Source organism: Phyllobates terribilis, unplaced genomic scaffold (genome assembly GCF_046119375.1).
Source record: "Phyllobates terribilis strain yellow unplaced genomic scaffold, ASM4611937v1 Scaffold_2__4_contigs__length_985480577, whole genome shotgun sequence".
Taxonomy (NCBI): Eukaryota; Metazoa; Chordata; class Amphibia; order Anura; family Dendrobatidae; genus Phyllobates; species Phyllobates terribilis.
In genome coordinates, this window is record NW_027362762.1 from 446,161,930 (window position 1) to 446,181,488 (window position 19,559).

The 19,559-nt window shown below is 39.0% G+C and overlaps 1 protein-coding gene across 7 annotated transcripts in view; it reads left to right on the plus strand.

Moving 5' to 3' along the window:
• BCAS3 (BCAS3 microtubule associated cell migration factor) overlaps positions 1-19,559 on the plus strand; it is a 1,370,469-nt gene that overhangs the window by 732,319 nt on the left and 618,591 nt on the right. For all 7 annotated transcript variants that reach the window (XM_073665482.1, XM_073665487.1, XM_073665488.1 and 4 more), the window contains 3 exons: positions 3,117-3,217; positions 13,702-13,898; positions 16,599-16,696. In XM_073665482.1, coding sequence (XP_073521583.1) covers positions 3,117-3,217; positions 13,702-13,898; positions 16,599-16,696 — 396 coding nt within the window. The remainder of the gene's footprint in view (positions 1-3,116; positions 3,218-13,701; positions 13,899-16,598; positions 16,697-19,559) is intronic.

Below are 19,559 nucleotides of genomic sequence, written 5' to 3' on the forward strand. Positions count from 1 at the left end.
AAGACAGAGAAGTGGACGTTCTTTGGCCACATCCCACACTGGTGACAGTTTTATTGTGAATCAGATGATGAACTGGATGATGAATGCCACACAACTCCAGGCACATTTAAAGGAGGTGAGAGACACCCAAGTGTCACGTCAGACCATTCGAAACCGTTTACATCAGCATGGTCTGCTTGCTAGACAACCTGCAAGGGTACCTGACCACATCACCAGGCTCATGCGTCATTGTCTTGCATTGGCCAGGGAGCATCTTCGCTGGACGAGGGACCAGTGGGCCTCAGTGCTGTTCACTAATGAAAATCGATTCATGCTGAGCAGAAATGATGGCCGCCAACGATGTTGGAGACGTCAAGGAGAAAGCTATGCATCAGCCACTGTTGTCACCAGATGTGCCTTTGGTGGTGGTGGTATTACAGTGTGAGAAGGTGTGTCTAGTCAATACAGAACTGTCCTACACTTTGTGAATGGTACAGTGACAAGCCCCTACTACTTGAATAACATCATTAATTTAGTCATTGTGCCTCTGCATGAACAACACAAGCCTAATAGCATTTTCATGGACAACAATGCTCCAGCTCATCGAGCTCGTATCATTGGGGAACGACTTCTGGAGACTGGAGTACCTCAAATGGAGAGGTCTGCACTTTTTCCAGAAATTAATCTGATAGAAAGCCTAGTGGATCAGCTGAGTCGCTGTGTAGAGGCTTGTAATTCTGTACCCCAGAACCTCAATGACCTGAGGTCCGCCCTTCATGAAGAGTGGGATGCCATTCCTTAGCAGACAAGAACTCGACTTGTGAACAGCATGAGACATCGTTGTCAAGCTTTAATTGATGCTCAAGGCTACATGACAAGTTATTGCGACATTGACATTTTTGGGGGGTTATACCCACTACTTTTATTGGCTTCTGTTTCAATAAATTGTTTGAGATGAGGAAATCACCATTGCACGCTTCAACTTACATGCCCTACTTACACCATAAAATTTCACTGTAGCGTTAACTTATTACTTTTTCCATAAGTTTCACCCGAAAGCCAAATATCCTTATCTTTTAGTGAGTAGTGTGTGTGTGTGTACATACATATATATATATATTTATATATATATATATATATATATATATATATATATATATATATATATAGTCACTAATAGTCATTTTTGCTGGACCAGTTACTTTGTGATTCACGCTTCAGTGGTGGTGTTGGTGAATTGTTAACTTCACTATTGTGAGAGGATGAGAATTCACTTTACTATATCTCTTCAGGTTAAAGGGGTTTTCTACTATATTTATATTGACAACCTATCCTTTGAATCAGCTCAGCTCCCCCACTGATCAGGTGTTATCACCTGTAAATATTTTCAGATGGGAACAGTAAAGAAGAAGCAGTTGGATAGTGACCTATGCCAGGTACTACAACTCAGCTCCTACTATTATTTGAAAAGGTTCTCAACTGCAGTACCCCAAAGCAGCCACTAAACACTGTGCCGGAGTGGTGGTGTTTCTCTCCATATACTGTTTGTGTCTGTCCACTGTAAGGGGTAATAATGACTGATTGATGGTGGAGCCAGTTGTCAACCCCACACCACTCTGGTATTGATGACATATCCTAGGGAAAGTTCATTAAATTTAGGACAATACCCCTCTTTGAATACCATTACTGAGTACTTAAAAATATATATATTTTTAATATTATAACAAACACAGTAAATTTGTATGACTATATATTTCATACTCAATTTTTGACACCTATTCATTAAATGTCACATTTATTCTTGATATAATTAGTATTGGGATTGCACCAGAGGCAGGAAATCTTAATAGCCTAAAACTATTGTTGAAATTTTGCAGAAGCAGACAAAAACCAATGTGGCAAAATCTGAATGCAACATCCTTCATTGTAGCTTTAAACATGATTTTGTGGTTGGCTGTAGTATTAATTTGGTTAATTACAGTGCTTTGGTCTTTTAGGTCACTTTGTGGACTAAGCAAAATATAGGTTTTCCCTGGAAAACCGTTATGCTCTACTATAACAACCAATCAGTGGCTTTGTATAGAAGGCTGTACAAGCTTTAACTAATGACCGCTACTGTTACATCAACATTTCATGTACTACATAGACAGCCAATAATCATATTAGCCGTCATATAAGATTATTTTTGACTGTGTCTGGTTGACCAAAACTCCTTGATGTTTCTTTACACCAGGCTTAAAAGAGAACTCCTGTTTTTGGAGTCTTTTTCCATACTTTTGTGTGCCTTTAGAAATGCACATCTTTTTCCATTCTCGTTCTTTTGGTGTGCTCCTCTTATTCTGAAATTTCCTCTGTGAACAGCACTCTTAGCCAGACTTGTCTTCCATTACCACTGCCTACATGCTTGCTGAGCTGAGCTGAGAGAGGGGAGCTGCAGCTTTATGCCCACCTCCAATGCTTTTATTGTTAGCTTTACACTAGGCTGATTTTTCTAGACACTGATAACATTATGCTTGTCAGGAAGCTCTGTCAGTGGAAGGCTTTCAGCTCTTAATATGGCTTTCATGGACAGTCTTTGTGCTAGCCACTCGATCTGGCAGATCCCAGGGATTTACACATGGGCTCTTGGGTTGGGTCCATTGAGTTGCTTCTGTGTGATGGAGCAAACTGGCAGAGGGTGGTGAGAAGACATGTCTGTATCGAGCGTTTACGGACAAGAACAGAAATGGGAATCAAACAGGCTGAACATGAGCTGAATAACAGAAGTGAACCATAGCAAGTATAAACTATAACTGGCAACTCCAAGCAATATACTGGGAATTTAAGTAGGGCGTGATGTTGTCCAATTGGCACATGAGAGAGCTGACTACTCTTGCTGGGTCGCACACACGCATAATGCCAGTTATGACAGCCACAATTAGCAGTACAAGTAGAAGCTACACTAGTATCTCTGGCCTTACAGAGCAAGCACTGCCTAGAGCTTCTGGTTATTATGTCTCCTCTATGACCAGTGCAGCCCATACAATGAAAATGACGGCGCCTGGTGACAGACGCAGATGTTGTAGGCACAAGTCCGCTTGGAGATGTGACAATGCTTATTTATTAATATTTTTGAAATAATGAAATTTCTTTTGTAGTGGTGCCACCTGGAAGTCCTGGTCCCCTCACACGACATGGCTCTTATGACAGTTTGGCCTCAGACCACAGTGGTCAGGATGATGAAGAATGGCTTTCACAGGTAAACGGTGTTACTTTTTTTGTAAGCATATACCAAGAAGTAAATGTGATGTTCTTCAAATAAATGTATTAGTCTACTATTTAAATGCAATTTTTAAATCATAATTTTGGTCCTGCTGTATGTTTGTTGATTTGGGGTACATTTTAGGGTATGCAAATGTATTCCTGGTGGTCTTTTTTAAATATTTAATGACAGAGAAAGAATACCTGAGGCAGGACACATCCTAACAAAGCAGTTGCAGGGAGTTTAGTTGGTAAGCGTCTTGAGGGTTGTCAGGAATATTGGTACCCAACTACTTGAGCATTAATGGCCATTATGCTGATTAGACAGTCCCGAGTAGGTCTTGAATTTGAGCCTTAACGGAGTTATACACTACTGGACAATGCCTTCTTAATCAAACGAGGCCCCCAAGTCAACTATAACAATCTATACTCACCTTCTGCAGCGGCGCTGCTCCAGCCATGTTGGCGCACCTGTTCCCAGAGAGTTACGTGACTTGTTGCGTCACATGCAGGCTGCAGCCAATGAGAAGGTGCTTGTCAGCTGCAGCTTTTACTCTTATGTTAGAGCGGATGTCCACCCTGATGGTATATTGATGAGTTGCTGCCAAACAACAGACACTCATTGGCTACAGACGGCACATGACACGAGTCACGTTAATCTCAGGGAACAGCGGTGTAGAGAACACTGGAATGGCTCTGCTGCGGGAGGTGAGTATAGTATGTTTGTATTTTAATTGAGATGCTGAATTGATTACACAAGGGCTGTCCAGTAGTGGACAATCCCTGTAAGTTTGGGAGTGAAGTGAAAAATAAAAGATCCTCATAGATCCAACATTGGATTTGGCTCCTGGAATAGCTTCACCAGAGATGTCAACGTCTTCTAAGACAAGGTGGAGAAATTATTCTAGAGTAAAGTACTGTTTATTTAAAAGACATGATGTGAAAAAGGATTAAAATACTAGGATCCATGAGCATATGTTTTTTGGGTTAATAACCCTTATTTATAGCTGTCAAAAAAAGATAAAAGCCTGCAAGATGTTCCACTATGCGGATCTTTAATTTGAAGGACTATCTTGTGGGAAGATCCGCATAGCAGAACAGTTTGCAGACTCCCTCCTGAAAATTTCTCCTGACACTAACTTACAAGCTAAAAACCACCTTTTATCGGGTGCATGCAAACACTTCTTAGAGACACATGGGGGAGATGTCACTAATATGAAAGATGTGGGTATTGAAAAAGTGCGCAGGCCCAGCAGAGGTGGCAATTGGCTCGGCATACTTTGGGTGTGTGAAGCATTTTGGATTTTAAAAGACTTAATTACAACACTCATTTAATGTATTTTTATTAAACATAATATCATGAACATTGTCATAAAATGTACCTTTTTCTTTATGCTAATTTTTCATTAGCTAAACATTCTTTATTGATCAGACGCTTTGCTTATAGTATTTAAGGTGTCACTTGATATCTCCTTTTGACAGCTATGAATAAGCTAACTTGAAACGCGTAAGCTTATGAATCCTAATTCTTTTTAATCCCTTTTCACAACATGTCTTTTAAATTCACAGTAAAAGTTATGTTTTAACATTATTTTTTTCCCTTTGGTGCTGCAACCCAGTCCTTTCGGACCTCTTCATCCATTATTACCTGGAAGCCAGTCTTCTCCACACACCCTGCACCACACCTGACCAAAGAGTGGTTTTCAGGGGCTTTGCTGTTTGGAATTCCAAGGTTTTTCCTTTTTCTACTAATGCTAACAGACAATGAGCTGAATATAGCTTTTTTTCATTCATATTTTTCCATTTGTATTTATTACTTATGTCACAGCAGCAAGCTTGTCATGATTAAAACTTAAGGGGCATTTACACTGCAAAATAATCGTGTTTTGGTAAAAACGCTAGTTTTACAATTCCTTGCTGTGTAAAGAGGCTAACGATCATGCGATGAAGGAGCAAAACACTGGTTAATCAGGTGAAATGATCTGTTAAGCCTGATGAGAACAATGGCCGCCTACGCTCACTGAGCTCGTTTACTTTGGTCTGCTTGTGTAAACAGGCATTCAAACGACTGCTGATCGGTAAAAGTTTACCAATCGGCGGTTGTATTGTGCTGCCGGTCAGTCTATATAAGTATATACCGTAAGTACTGTATATTAGACACTATTTCTTACATAGTATGTTCATTTTTTTATAAACAATTTTTATAAATTCTCTTCTTTTTCCTCTACCATCTAAAATACATAGCCACTCTTTGTAGTCACACTATAGCCAATGCATTCCTCTGTGATCACACATTGTAACATGAATTGTTAACTTTTATTGCATCTATTCGTAGGCCAGTCTTTTAAAATGTCCTTTCTTGCATTGATTAATATGACAAGATGTTCCAGAGCATAAGGGAGATTCTGCACGTCTGCTCCTTGGAGCAGAAGATGTTCTTTGTTGTGTAAAACAATAAGTAAGAGCTTTGCTAAAGAAAACACCTGAGTACAGTGAAGCTGGCAGTGCTAGGATTTAATGGCGCAAATTCCCTTTATGTATGTGAAGAACTACTCCTCAACATTGTTGCCTTGATGGGACGCCTATGTGGGATATACAAGATTGCTGTAGGCATATGAGAGGAAGTGCAATCTTTACCAAAGAACATTTAATTCTATATTCTTCAAGGACTTCCTAAACAAAAGCCTGGGAATCCTACATCTCTGTAGGAAAAGTGCAGATATGTAGGATATAATTGTGTTCTCAGACAAGGGAAAAACAAAACAAAAAAACGTAGAAACTAGACTGACCTAATGTCCTTCTTCACAAGAGGATTTTAAGCGCTCAAGCCGCAAAAGTTTATCAAAACATGTCACTTTATTACAGGCAAAGTGGTATATCCAGAAAGATATTATAATTTTTAATAAACGCAGTAGTTCTCAAAAAACATCCTGAGGCATGTCCAATCATCTACAGTCAGATCATAGAGATATTTAATCTCTGTCCTACATTTCCCCATCTAAACATAGTATTGGTTGAAGGGCTGCTTTGTTCTTTAGGAAATTTTTATTTTTTTCAATTCTAGTCTTCTTTCACTTTTATGATAAGAACACATTATCAGTCAGAATAATAAAACGTGGTGTACCCCAGTGATGTATTAAGAAACCCCTTTGGATATGCTGTGTACAGGCTGCTGCTGCCTTTAGGTGAGAAGATGCTTGCTGTAGGAAAGTGATAGTGTTCAGTAAATCCAACCTGTAGATACATACATGAATAAATTAGTAGCAACATATGGGCATTTAAGCCACTTTACTACTTTTTATTGCGAAGCAAAAAACTTTGGCCCTGATTCATCATTGTTTCTGCACCTTTTTTCTGGAGTAAAAATAGTTAAAAAGGGCTTGTGCAAACGACCGTGCACGATCTGACAAAACATCGGATTGCACTCAGACCAATGTTATTCTATTGGACCGTGCACCTGTCCATTTTTTTCTATCTGAGGAAAAATTATCAGCATGCTGGATTTTTCATCCAATATTCGGATCGCACTCGGCCATGCAAGTCAGCGAGCCCATGGAAAGCATCGGTATGCACTCAGATGACATCCAAGTTTGGTGCGATTTTCACACACTGACGCAATGGAGAATTTTTTGTTCCATCTTCTCCACATCCAAGAAAATTGGATCGGACTGTGCTGACACTGATCAAACTCTGATCTGAATGAGAGAAATAAAGTGGTATGACCCAAGGCTAGACTTTTATTTTTGAGTTTTAATCACTATTTCATTTGTACTTACACATTACTTAATTTGTACTTTAGTGCCCCAGGGGTATACAAAATATGACTATTTTTTTTATTGTGCTGTAAAAGTCTAATGTGCAACATTTTAAAGGATCATGTAACATTTTACTGTAAAAAGGTGCAAAAAAAAGTAAAAAACAAAAAAAATAGCATCTTTGATTTTAGGTGAAATTTCTCAAACTGCGTTACCATTTTGAAATTTGGCAGAGAACACAATTTTTGACATTGGCTATAAGAAACTAGTAGAAGAGATGCACAATGTGGACCCCAGCATACAACTGATTATGTAGGGGAAGGTTACTACATTTTTCCTACCCTGCTGTGAGCATGCACATCATAGCAAAAAGTAAAATTGGGATCCCCTTATTGTTCCTGAACTTTCCACTCACCACAAACGCCAGATTGTTTTTCCACTTCTAAAGTCCCCATACATATTAAATTAATGTCAGCTGAGCCTTCCGATATCGACAGGTTCAGCCAAGAGTCTAATGTGCATGGGGGTCCCAGACAGATGATTGTCAGGGCAGTTAAAGAACCGGCATGTCTGATTTCGGAGTGCCAATTCTTCGTTCTATCTGAGATAAGCAGCCACCAGAGGAGTGGCAGCAAATCTAAAAGTGAGCGCTCTTGTGCATGAGAGCCGGGCAATATAGCGACTGAACCATCGATTGGCCGACACCTGTACAAGTTGTTTGGGGAGCATATGACGCAAACAATGCACTTTCTTTGAAATCTAACAATATAGTTAAGGTGATAGAAGGACTCGGCCCCCTTTTGCATGTCTTCTACAATAGCCACTTGGCTTACCTTTATAATTCATAAACCCTTGGTTGTTTTTGTGATACAGATAATTAAACTTAATTTGCCACTTACAGTAAAGGGAATATGTAAGCAGGTTTTTGCTATATAATATGGGAGTAGCATAATTTAGGGGCAGAAACCCTGATTCTAGTGATGTTTCACTTACTGGGCTGTGTGTTGTAGTTTCAATATTTTGATTTGTTGAAAAAAAAACTATCGGATCTAGGGAGTACTGCCAAGGGTGTAGGACATCCGGAGGAGATATGGTAAAAAAATCTTTATTAAAACATCTGCTACACATTACGGATTCCTTCATCAGGCATGCCTGATGAAGGAATTGGACCAACTCCGTAACGCGTAGAAGATTTTTTAATAACGTTTTTTTTACTGTATCGCCTCCAGATACTAGTACATCCTTATCAGCACTCCCTAGATCCGCTAGTTTTTTTTCTGCAAATCAATTGGTCTTCAGTTCTGGCACTTTCGAATTCAGAAACAAGCAGTCACAGCAGCAGCCACTTGGAGGCTATACAGAGTGTTGTGCCTGCCTTGCACAACCAGACTAGGTGGGTGAAACGCTATTCACCTACCAAATTTTATCATTGCTGATCCACACAAGGAGCTCTCTTCTGTTTATCTGTCTTCATGCAGTTTCGCTAAAATCATTGTTTTACCAACCGGAGATTAATTATAACTATCACTAGCGTACTACTTGGCCTGCTGCCAGGTAGTCCAACCACACTCCCACCACTGATTAGCAGCTGTCTGCCAATGTACAGTGTACACAGAGAGCATAAAGCTGTCAGTCAGTGCTGTGGGTGTGGGGGTATGGTTATAGTCAGAGCACTGGTAGATCACCAGCAGATAAAACAGTGATTTTATAAAAAATATAACATGCAGCCCAGTAAGTGATACATCGCTGGAATCAGTGTATCCACCTCTACACTATCCTGCTCTCAGATGGGGAAGCAAAAACCTTGTGACAGATCCCCTTTAAGAAGGAAAATCACCATTTTATTTTTTAAACTGGAAATCGCTAAAAATGTTACCAAAACACAAAAAAATATATTAGTAAAATAGAAGTTTTGAGCTACAATATCAATATAGTATATGCACAATAGCAGAATTAAAGTATTGTGTGTCCTTTTCCCTTACATAAAGTAGCAAAGTATAGCTATATTAGTAAAGACTTATTAGTAATGTAACTGCTAGATATAATCTCTCATTCTCTGGGCGCCTGCAATGGGAATTGATGTCACAACTCATGCCCAGACATTATATACATTACATGCTTGACAGCCAGATAGATAACAGGGGCCGCAGAACATGTGCGGATAAACTCGCTGAAAGTGCCAAAACTGGTGAAAATCGCTGCAACTTTAGTGGTAAACTGAAAAGTTTTCCTCTTGCCAGCACTGTTCTGTTCTTTCCAATTTTCTTGTTTTTAGCTTTCTTTTCAGCATCAAATGTTGTCACAGAATTTATCGAGAAAGCCTGCCCTTCACTTCAACTTTTCAATTAGAACAGTGGGTAATGTGTGTTGTCAGTGTGAAGTAGATACAATATGTTTGTCCTGCACACAACAGGAGAGTGAATAGGAACATCTGGCCATAGCCTCGATTAAACTGCAAAGGCATCTGTTTACCTCTCGGCTCTGTGACACTGATGGTTCTGAGCTTAAAATATACAGGATGCTTTATCGGTGGCCTAATTTGCACTGCTTCACGGGGCACAGGCTAGGGAAGAAACGGAAATCTCTCAGGGCAACCCAAGCGTTGGTGAGAAACGAGAGGTAGCAGCAGAGAGGCTCTTGTAGGCTCGCAACCTTCAAGGCTCATAAATCTAGAAACATATCCAACATTCTTGACTGGACAACTCTTAGAAGTTGGGCTGTAATTCATAAACAAGTGTTTCCACAGGCATATTTCTTGTGCAATAACCTTATAAGCTAGAATGTGCATCATATGCTGAAAAAAAAGAACAATATATTGCTATAAGTCTGAAACGCAAGGAAACTATCACAGTATAAGACTAGCTGATTTTCACGGTCTCACGTGATGTTCTCAGATACACTGTTTCTTCTGCCTGACTGTCTCTTACAAATGTTTCTAAGACTGTGCCTTTTATTTCTGAATTAATCAGGTCAATTAGCTAATAGCAAATGCATTTAGGGTGACAGCACACCCTGCATCTGGCAGCAGGCGCCTGTAACTCTGCCCACCGTGATGCTCAACGGCTGCAAGATCGTGAAACCAAATTGTGCAACCATTGGGCTTCGAAGTGGGCTGAATTTTTTGGACACATGCAGCCAGCCGCAACATATGCTATCGCCCTTAGATAAGTCATAGAAGACTATTGTACATATTGGATGGAACCAACGAGACTGGAATTATATAGACAAGCCTTATACGAAAAACCTGCTGGAGTAAGGTGCACCAAATTGATGTGCAGTCCATGTATCAGCAAATTAAACCTATGCCAGCTTTGAGTGGTTGGCTATGCTTCTATTCATAAACGCCAACCTACTTTAAAAAATGTCAGGGCACGTGCAAAGAAGCAAAGATGTTGGAAAATTTATACTCAAATGCCCCTGCAGCAATTTTTTTTTACTTTTTGATGCCAGAATAAGGTTAGGAATTAAGTTGTAGACAATTTTGGGAATGTGACAAAAATACAGTACTGCGCAAAAGTTTTAAGCTGCAAATAAAGAATGCTTTAAAGCTAGTAATGTTAATAGTTTATTTTTTAACAATTAATAAAATGTTAAGTAAATCAACAAAAGAGAAATCTAAACTTCTTGTCTTCAAAACAGTATCAGAAGATCAATTCTTCTAGGTACACTTGCACACAGCTTTTGAAAGAACTTTGCAGGGAAGTTGTTCCAAACATCTTGGAGATCTAACCCCAGATATTCAATGGATGTAGGCTTTCACAAATCCTTCTGTCTCTTTATGTAATGCAAGATGTTGAGGTCAGGGTTTTGTGGGAGCCATATCATCATTTAGTTTGTCTGGGATTACACGAAGAGACAGAAAAATTTGTGCAGTCTTACATCCACAGAAGATCTGTGGTTAGTTCTCCAACATGTTTGGAACAACCTCCCTGCTGAAATCATTCACAAACTGTGTGCAAGTGTACCTTGATTGAATTAATGCTTTGATCCTATCTTGCCATCCATTTGAGCATGTACTTCATAGAGACAGGAGACCAGGAATTCTTTTATCTGTATGTACAGTGTATGGAAGACTTCATAGGAGCTAAGCTGTATTCACTAGCTCAGAGACAACTGCAAAAATTAGAAATAGAGCTTGCAGAGGGGAAAATTGGTGAAAAATTGAGCAATCAAGTGATATAATGGCCAGAATTATTATTATTCATCCTGTGCACACATACAACTTATTCTGAGTCATGGTATGCTTTAAGTTAAAAAATATAGCCATTATTCTTTTTTAGAAAGAGGTGGAAATGTTCAATCGTACTTCACAGGTGCACCTTTACTCACTGTGATCTACTATTGTTGGCAAGTATTAGACTTCTGTTATAACCTTCCACTGGGAAAAAAAAGACTATATTCATTTTCATAAATGCAAAGAATGTTCCCCAGGCTACATTTTCATTGCTGTTTTATATCTGCAGAATTTTCTTTTACAGAACATGTGTTTGCCGTGAAATATTGTGTAAAACTTGACTTGTGTTAAACCACAATCCTGTTTACTTTCTAAAGTAACGTTTATTAACATTCAGTGTTACATTTATGAATTTTTACAGATTAATAAAAAATGTTTAATTCCCTTACAAATTTAAAAATATTTGCTCAGCTGTGTCAGTATAAGGGAAAAATGGAAGACTGAATGAAAAACAAATGTAGAGGAATCCCAAGGGCTGTGAAATAGTCTTGCAGAGTTTTCCTTTTCTCATCCCCTTCAGTTATATAATGAAGATATTTAAAAGTTAGAAATGTTGTTTAGACTGTTCATTCGTCTGTAAGTTTATATTACAATAATGATTTTTGGAGTGTACTAATATTCCATGTTTACTAGATTGAAATCTGCCAATAAACATGTAGCATTTTGCCCAACACTTGGACAAATTTGTATTATATCTAAAATTATATTCAAGAATGTAGAGCTGAAAAAAAAATTATCTGACCTTTTTTTTAATGGTCTATTGCCATTAAATTCATGGCATATCCTTGGAAGCTACAATGGATAGAGTGGCAATTCTGCATCTCCAATATCACCAGAATCTTGTGTTGATTCATAAGTAAAAATCTTCCAAGTGGGACTTGTACCTGTTAAGCATACCCCATAAATATGCCATGCATTTGTATGTGCTTAGTTGGGACGGGGACAGAGCATGCTCAAGTCTTAAAGGGATGATCAGGCACCTAAAACATTTTTTTCTAACTATCTATCTTTACCCCCTAACCACTTTTTTACACAATACCCTACACTTCTTTCTATCTACCTAATCACTAAACATGCTTTTTTTTTACTGTACCTCCTGTGACTTTTCGTTTGAGAGGAGTCTCACTCACTCCCTGCAGCGTCCATCACCCCCTCCCGAAACAGGAAATCACAGGGGCCAGTGCTGCAGTTACTCACTAACTGGATCCTGGGTGATGGACTCTGTGGGACAAGTGAGTGCAGCGCCAGCTCTCTGTTTCTATCTTTGCCACAGCTTCAAACTAAGATGTCAGCAGGGGGTGGAGATATAAGCAGTGAGTGACACCAGCGCAAACCCACAGCTTCTAGCACTGCCCTCAAACAAGTCATAGTCAGAGGGTGGAGCTAGAAGCAGTAAAGGACACCGGCACCGCCCCCTGATGATGATTTGTGTGAGATCCGTGCTAGAAGCAGTGGGGCGGTGCTGGTGTCACTCACTTATTCTATGTCTGCCCTCTGCTGACATCATCTTTCAGTTAGACGCTAAAGTGGTGGTGAAGATAGAAGCTGAGACAAGGCGTTGCACTCACATGTGCCACAGCGTCCATCACCCAGGATCCAGGACTTCTTCAGAGGGGGCGCCAATGCAAGAAACTAGTGAGTAACTGCAACGCTGCCTTCTGTGACGTCCTGTTCCAAGAGGGGCAATGGATGCTGCGGGGAGTGATTGCAGCCCCAGCCTCGTGACGTCACATTTGAGGCTCCTCTCAAACGAATCATCACAGGAAGTACAGAAAAAAACATATTTAGAGATTAGATAGATAGGGAGAAGTGTAAGGCATTGTGTAATAAAGGAAATTACAAAAGTGCTTAGGTTGTAAAGATAGATAGTTAAAAAATACATTTTAGGTGCAGGATTACCCCTTTTAAATGCTGAAGTATCCAACATAACTGAAGAGGAGAGACGTCAGTCAAAGCCACAGGGGACTTTGGCAGGGTTTACTGTTCAGAATTGGGGCGCCTGCCCAGAGTGTTCAAGTCCCCTACTCACAGTTGTTACCACTTTAGAAGCCATGAAGCTTCTGACGAACAACCTTTAATGCTACTCACTGCTAATGCTCAGTAAAAGCAGCAGTTAATGTCTTAAATGTATACAAGATGTTACCCCTGTACTCATTATTTTTTGCCATATAAACGATGGTACAACTAAAAACTAAATTTTGGGAGAACAATAGTCAGGATTATTGAAATGTTTTATGTGCAAATGTTTGAATATTTATACACTATGCTGAAAATCTAGCCATGAATTTTAATTAAATCTAATTTAAACATTAATTGGAATAGAAAAAAATGTCATTGCGTTGACTTATGTTCTCTATTCATGTCACAATAATTTGATATCAGAAACTTGGAGATATGATATATTATTTAATTTGTTTATTGTTCTTTCTTGAACGAAAAGCTGTGTCATCTATGTGGAAACAGAGCTCACTGTCCTTTCTTTTCATGTTCCAGGTGGAAATAGTCACACATACCGGACCTCACAGACGATTGTGGATGGGACCTCAGTTTCAGTTTAAAACTATACATCCCTCTGGTCAAACAACTGTGATCTCTTCTAGCTCGTCAGTCCTCCACTCCCATGGTCCCAGCGATACCCCACAGCCATTGCTGGAATTTGACACAGATGATCTCGATCTGAACAGCCTTAGGTAGCTTTTCTGGGAAGACAAAATAAGCTACTCACATTTGTTATATTTTTACTGTTGCTAAATTGTTGTTTATTATTTTTCAATTTCTGTTATTTTTTTATTTTTTTTTGTATATTATAAATGAATATCATGTTAATATAATATTAAATAGGTTGTCCACTACTATGACAACCCCTTCTCAATCTGAAAGTTTGCCCCCATTAAAATAAAAACACCTAAACTCCCCTGCAATGCCTGCGCCATTCCATCTGTGTCGGCACTCGTGTTCCCGGGGCTCACATGGCATTGTTATATCACACGAGGCCTGTGCCCAATTAGCGCACTGTACCCGCCTTAAAATGAATAAAGAATCAAGAAGAATTGAGAGCTGCGCCTGGCCACTCACTTCGTTTCAATTACTTATATGTCCTAAGGGGGAGACAGTGATGCCAGCGCTGATGGGGCGCAGGGCTCACTTGACACAATAACCTCACGTGAGCCCCTGAAGAGCAATTGCTGCTGGTCTCCTGAACCGAATTCAATAGGCAAATATGAAGGAGTCGAGCTCTGGTCTCAGTTAGCTAAAGAAAAACCTCTTACTGTTTGCATGAATTGAATAAAATCCTTAGCCCCAATTCGCATTAGTGTATAACTAAGCTGACACATATGCTACTCAGAGCCATGTTATATTTCATTTATTTTACTTTACCCTATTCATTTAGTGTGTGTGCATGTGAACTTTTTTCCACCTCTTTTCACTTCCTAAACTTGTTGTTTCAACAGAACTTATAGGTTTTGATTTGACTGATAAGTAAGTCAGTAAAATAAATAAGTGTGGCTGAACTAGATGTTTAACCAGTTCTGATCAGCTTGTTCCTGAGAAAAAGAAGGAGGGTGTGGGGAGGTGAATTAGATGAATGACCTTGCGATCACAAGTATTACAGTATTGTATATCCCTTAGTACCTCTGGGTATTTTCTGCCTCATTGTGGAGCTACTGTACTGTATAATTTAGTTTTACTGATTTGAGGCAATTTTAATTATAGTAAATAATTTCTAGCAGTCTGAGCTAATGAATGTAATGATAACCTGAACTATTTTCACAATTTTGCTGGATGGTAATCGAAGCAGCTGACCAGCTTGTCCAAAGATACGCATACAGCACCTTAGGCTAAGTTCACATATCCGTTTTAGAGCTCCATTTGTCTGTTCCATTGTAGGATTGGAAAAGTTTGCTAAATGATGCAAATGGGGTCCTGGGTTCAAATACCACCAAGAAAACATCTACAAGTAGTTTGTATGTTCTCCCCGTGTTTGCGTGGGTTTCCTCCGGGTGCTCCGGTTTCCTCACACACTCCAAAGACATACTAATAGGGAATTTAGATTGTGAACCCCAGTGATGATCATTTCTGAGCCGGCGCTGTAGAAAATAATGGGGCTATATAAGTGAGTAAAATAAATATACATATATACATATATGTATACAGTGTATATGGAAGCCGATGTTCCTATTTGATTATTATAGGTTCCGCCTGGTTTCCATTTGGTGTCAGTTTTAGAACAAGAGAAAAGGTCCTGCATTTTTTCCATACTAAAAATTGAAACCAAACACAAACGAGACAATATAATAATTAATTGGGTCCCTCTGCTTCTGTTTGCATCAGTTAGCAAATAGATCGGTTTATGGTCTAGATTTCATTGGCTTTTTTCTATAATGGACAAATGTCACCCCAAACCAAGCAGGTAAACATAGTTCAGTTGAATAGTTTTTCATTGATCAGCTTACTGTATAGTGATGGTCTAAAGACAGAACTTTATAGAATATAAATCATGAAATCACAGTCTGTGCAGTCACTGAGTCAGCAAGGGATGCTGCAAGAACTTAGATCTGAAGCCTACAAAATCATAAATGCAAGTCATGAGTTGTAACTTGGGATCAGTTAAAGAGTCACTGTCACTCGCTCAAAAAATTGAGTTAGATATCTTGTAAAAATCATTTGTTGTTTTTCCAGTGCAGTATGTGAAATCTTTGCTTGTAGTCCAACTGGGCATTTTTCTTCAATTTGTTAATTAGGGGCGTGTGTTTTCACCCCTCATGTTCTACAGACTTTGCCTATCACAGCTCGGCAGCTGATCTAACAGTCCTGGATGCTGCCAAGCTGTGATTGGCAGTATCTGAGAGGGTGAAATGACAGCTTTCGGCCCCAGAGACTTTGAAGGAATGCCCAGTTGGTCTTCAAGCAGAAATTTCACAAGCTGCGCACCAAAAGGAATAAATGTGAATATCTCTGTTATGGAATTACGCAACAGAAAATGGAAAAAAGCAGCAAAATCAGAGGCGTTCAGGGATTCTTGCAAAGTAACAATTTTTTTTAGCAAGAGATTGGTCCTCTTATAGATAGACAAATATATTTATAAAGTGACATGGTGTTATGTAAAATGTTATCCAATAGTAAAAATATGATGTATATTACTTTGGTATTTTTTGTCTTCAAAAACAAAGACAATGTATGAATACTAATGCGAGCAAATATTGGAGGCATTACCTAAAGCAGCTAATAAAGTTGCAACATTCATTTTAACTACAGAATATCTGACTTCAAACTGCTCTGTTACTATGGGCAGCTGTTTTTACTTTGCATTTGTTTCATAAATTTCTCCATTCAAAACTTAAAAGTACATGTTGTTAAGATCTTCTCACAAAATAGTCTTCTTGTTACAGAATCCAGCCTGTTCGCTCTGAGCCTGTAAGCATGCCAGGATCTCCGCGACCTACTGCTGATCGAAGGGGAGGATCAACAGTTATTGATGCCAGCTCAGGTAGGAAAACCTTTAATGGTCAATTGGCCATAAAGGATTTCTCTATTGGTGTAAAGGATTTGCAAAAAAGTTTTACCTTCTCTGATGTAGATGCACCCATGTAATAGATACTACATAAATAGATTTATATACCAACCAATATCCTGCCCAATAGAACCTAAGCGTCATTCAGAGTATAAGCTGTTACTTGTATGTTACCTTGTTTACTGCTACAGTGCGATGAGTATGGTGTGTGTTGTTTACAGTCGGTAAGTATTGGCAGTGTTTCGTTTTCCCCGGTGTGCAGACTGTTGTGTGTAGATGTGCTCTATTTGTAGCCTGAGTGTAGAGCAACTGTGAGACTTAAAGGAGTTGTCACACAAACAAAGTATATTTTAATTAATAGAACTTAGAATAATAAATTCCACAATTGAATGTGTTAAAAAATGTTCATGTGCTGAGATAATCTTAGAAATATGTCCCTGTTATGACTGTGTCCAACCATGCAGAGCTGCTCCAGTTCATGGTCGATATATTTCATAGTTTCTGGCCACAGGAGAACGTTTAAGTCACTTATGATAAGTGTGTATGCAAACGAAACAGCAGGGACTCGGAAACACATTTCCTTGCCTGTTTTATCACAGGAGTGTGTGTTTCTGAACTGTCACCAGCTCTGTGAGGTGATCATAAATCAAGTCAGTGACTTATAAGCTCAGTCTCCACTGTAGCTCCTACTATAAAGCTAAATACTTCCATACAAAAACTCATTTAAATAGTTAATCTTTATTTGTATACAAAGAAATTGTAAAAACAAGTAAAAAAGATATACTGCAGAATGAAAACAGCTGGTATACAAAACCTATGTGTGTCACATGCATAGAAGAAATTCAGATTAAGTACCATATAAATATGTTCACTTATATGCAGAGAGACATATATGCACACACATGCCCACTTAATATATACAGGTAAATATAAATAAACCAATATAAATACGACATCAGAGGAAGCAAGACACGCGAAACGTGCGTTAGAGGACTATGTCTGGTAACTATAGTGTGGACCTCCTCACATGTGTGCATATATATTTATCTGCTTTACTAAGAAGCACTTGCGGTTGCCTTAGAACCTATTTAGGCTGCGTGCACACGATGCGTTTTTCATGCGTTTCCGCTGCGGAATTTCCGCAGCGGAAACGCATCAAAAACGCATAGTAATCCGCACCCCATGGTCCCCAATGGCATTCCGCAATGTCAATGCACATGCTGCGGATTTTTCCACAGCGTTTCTGCAGCGCTCATAAATCCGCAGCATGTTCATTAATTTTGCGGAAGCGTCGCCATTGACTTGCATTGAGACGCATAGAATCCTTGTCTGTACATTTGTACACGCGAATAATATGCGGTTCAGTGTGCGGATGGTACCCAGTTCTGGAGGAGAGAAGACTCTCATCCAGACCTGGGTACCATTGTACCTGTAAAAAAAAGAATAAAATAAAAAATAAAGTTTATATTCACCTGTCCGGCGGCCCCTGCAGCGCTTATCTTCCAGGACCTGAGATGACGTCACGGTCATGTGACCGCAGGCTGTCTTGCGAGATGCCGGCAACCAGGAAGAAGCCAGGACGAGCGCGACAGCACACGCTGCGGCATCGGGGGTGAGTATAGCTTTATTTTTTTATTTTTACGGTCACACTGTATAAATCCATGCTGTTTGCATGGATTTATACAGTGTGACCTAGTTGTCAAGCACTTTCCAAGTGATGCTATCGCCTGGAAAGTGCTTGTCAGCTCGCATGCGGAAACACATGCGTTAACGCATGTGGATACGCATGTGAATCCGCATGTATTCTGCAGGAAAAACGCATGTACAATCTGCATGCGTTTTTTCTGCCAGGGAGATGCAGAAATGCTGCAGAAATTTTCTGCTTCATTTCTGCATTGTGGGCACATAGCCTTATACTTGCACTTGCAGTTTTGTTTACCAAATTTAAATACCTAGGCAAAACGTTCAAGTGATCTTCTCTTGCATTGCGGAGTTATAATCTCCATCAATATACATGCTTTTTTTCTACTGATGTCGTATTTATATTGGTTTATTTATATTTACCTGTATATATTAAGGGGGCATGTGTGTGCATATATGTCTCTCTGCATATAAGTGAACATATTTATATGGTACTTAATCTGAATTTATTCTATGCATGTGACACACATAGGTTTTGTATACCAGCTGTTTTCATTCTGCAGTATATCTTTTTTACTTGTTTTTATAATTTCTTTGTATACAAATAAAGATTAACTATTTCAATGAGTTTTTGTATGGAAGTATTCTTTGTAGGTTTGCTGTATTTTGCGCTTCCAGCTAATATATGACCGTTTAGGTTTATATAAAGCTAAATATGCTTGCTTTGAGCTGAGGATGCTGAACAGATGTATAAATTTATGAGAAAGACTCAGTATAACTTGTTTTTTCTTCATGTAAATCTATGCACATTCAGGACTTAGGAGTTCTGTGGGACCTACTCAATTATTTGCAGTTTCATTATATGCATTTTCATAAGGATAGTCTGTCACTCATTTAAATGACTCTAAATACTGGGCTCCTAAACTTAAGGCCCATTTACACTGGCCGATCTGTCAGCTTTTAATGGTATCTACCCATTGTTCACGATAATTGACTGAACTATGTATCCAAAAAACTTATTCATAATGCATGAAATCATTTAGGGGAGCAAAAAAATTATTGTTCACGTTGCAAAAATTGTGTAATGTAAATGGATATTGTATGCTCGTTCAACGATTTGACTGACAAAAAAGAGAAATGGAAATTCATAAATAGGGTTGACCGTGTTCCAAGGCAATACCTCCTTAGCATTTGGAGC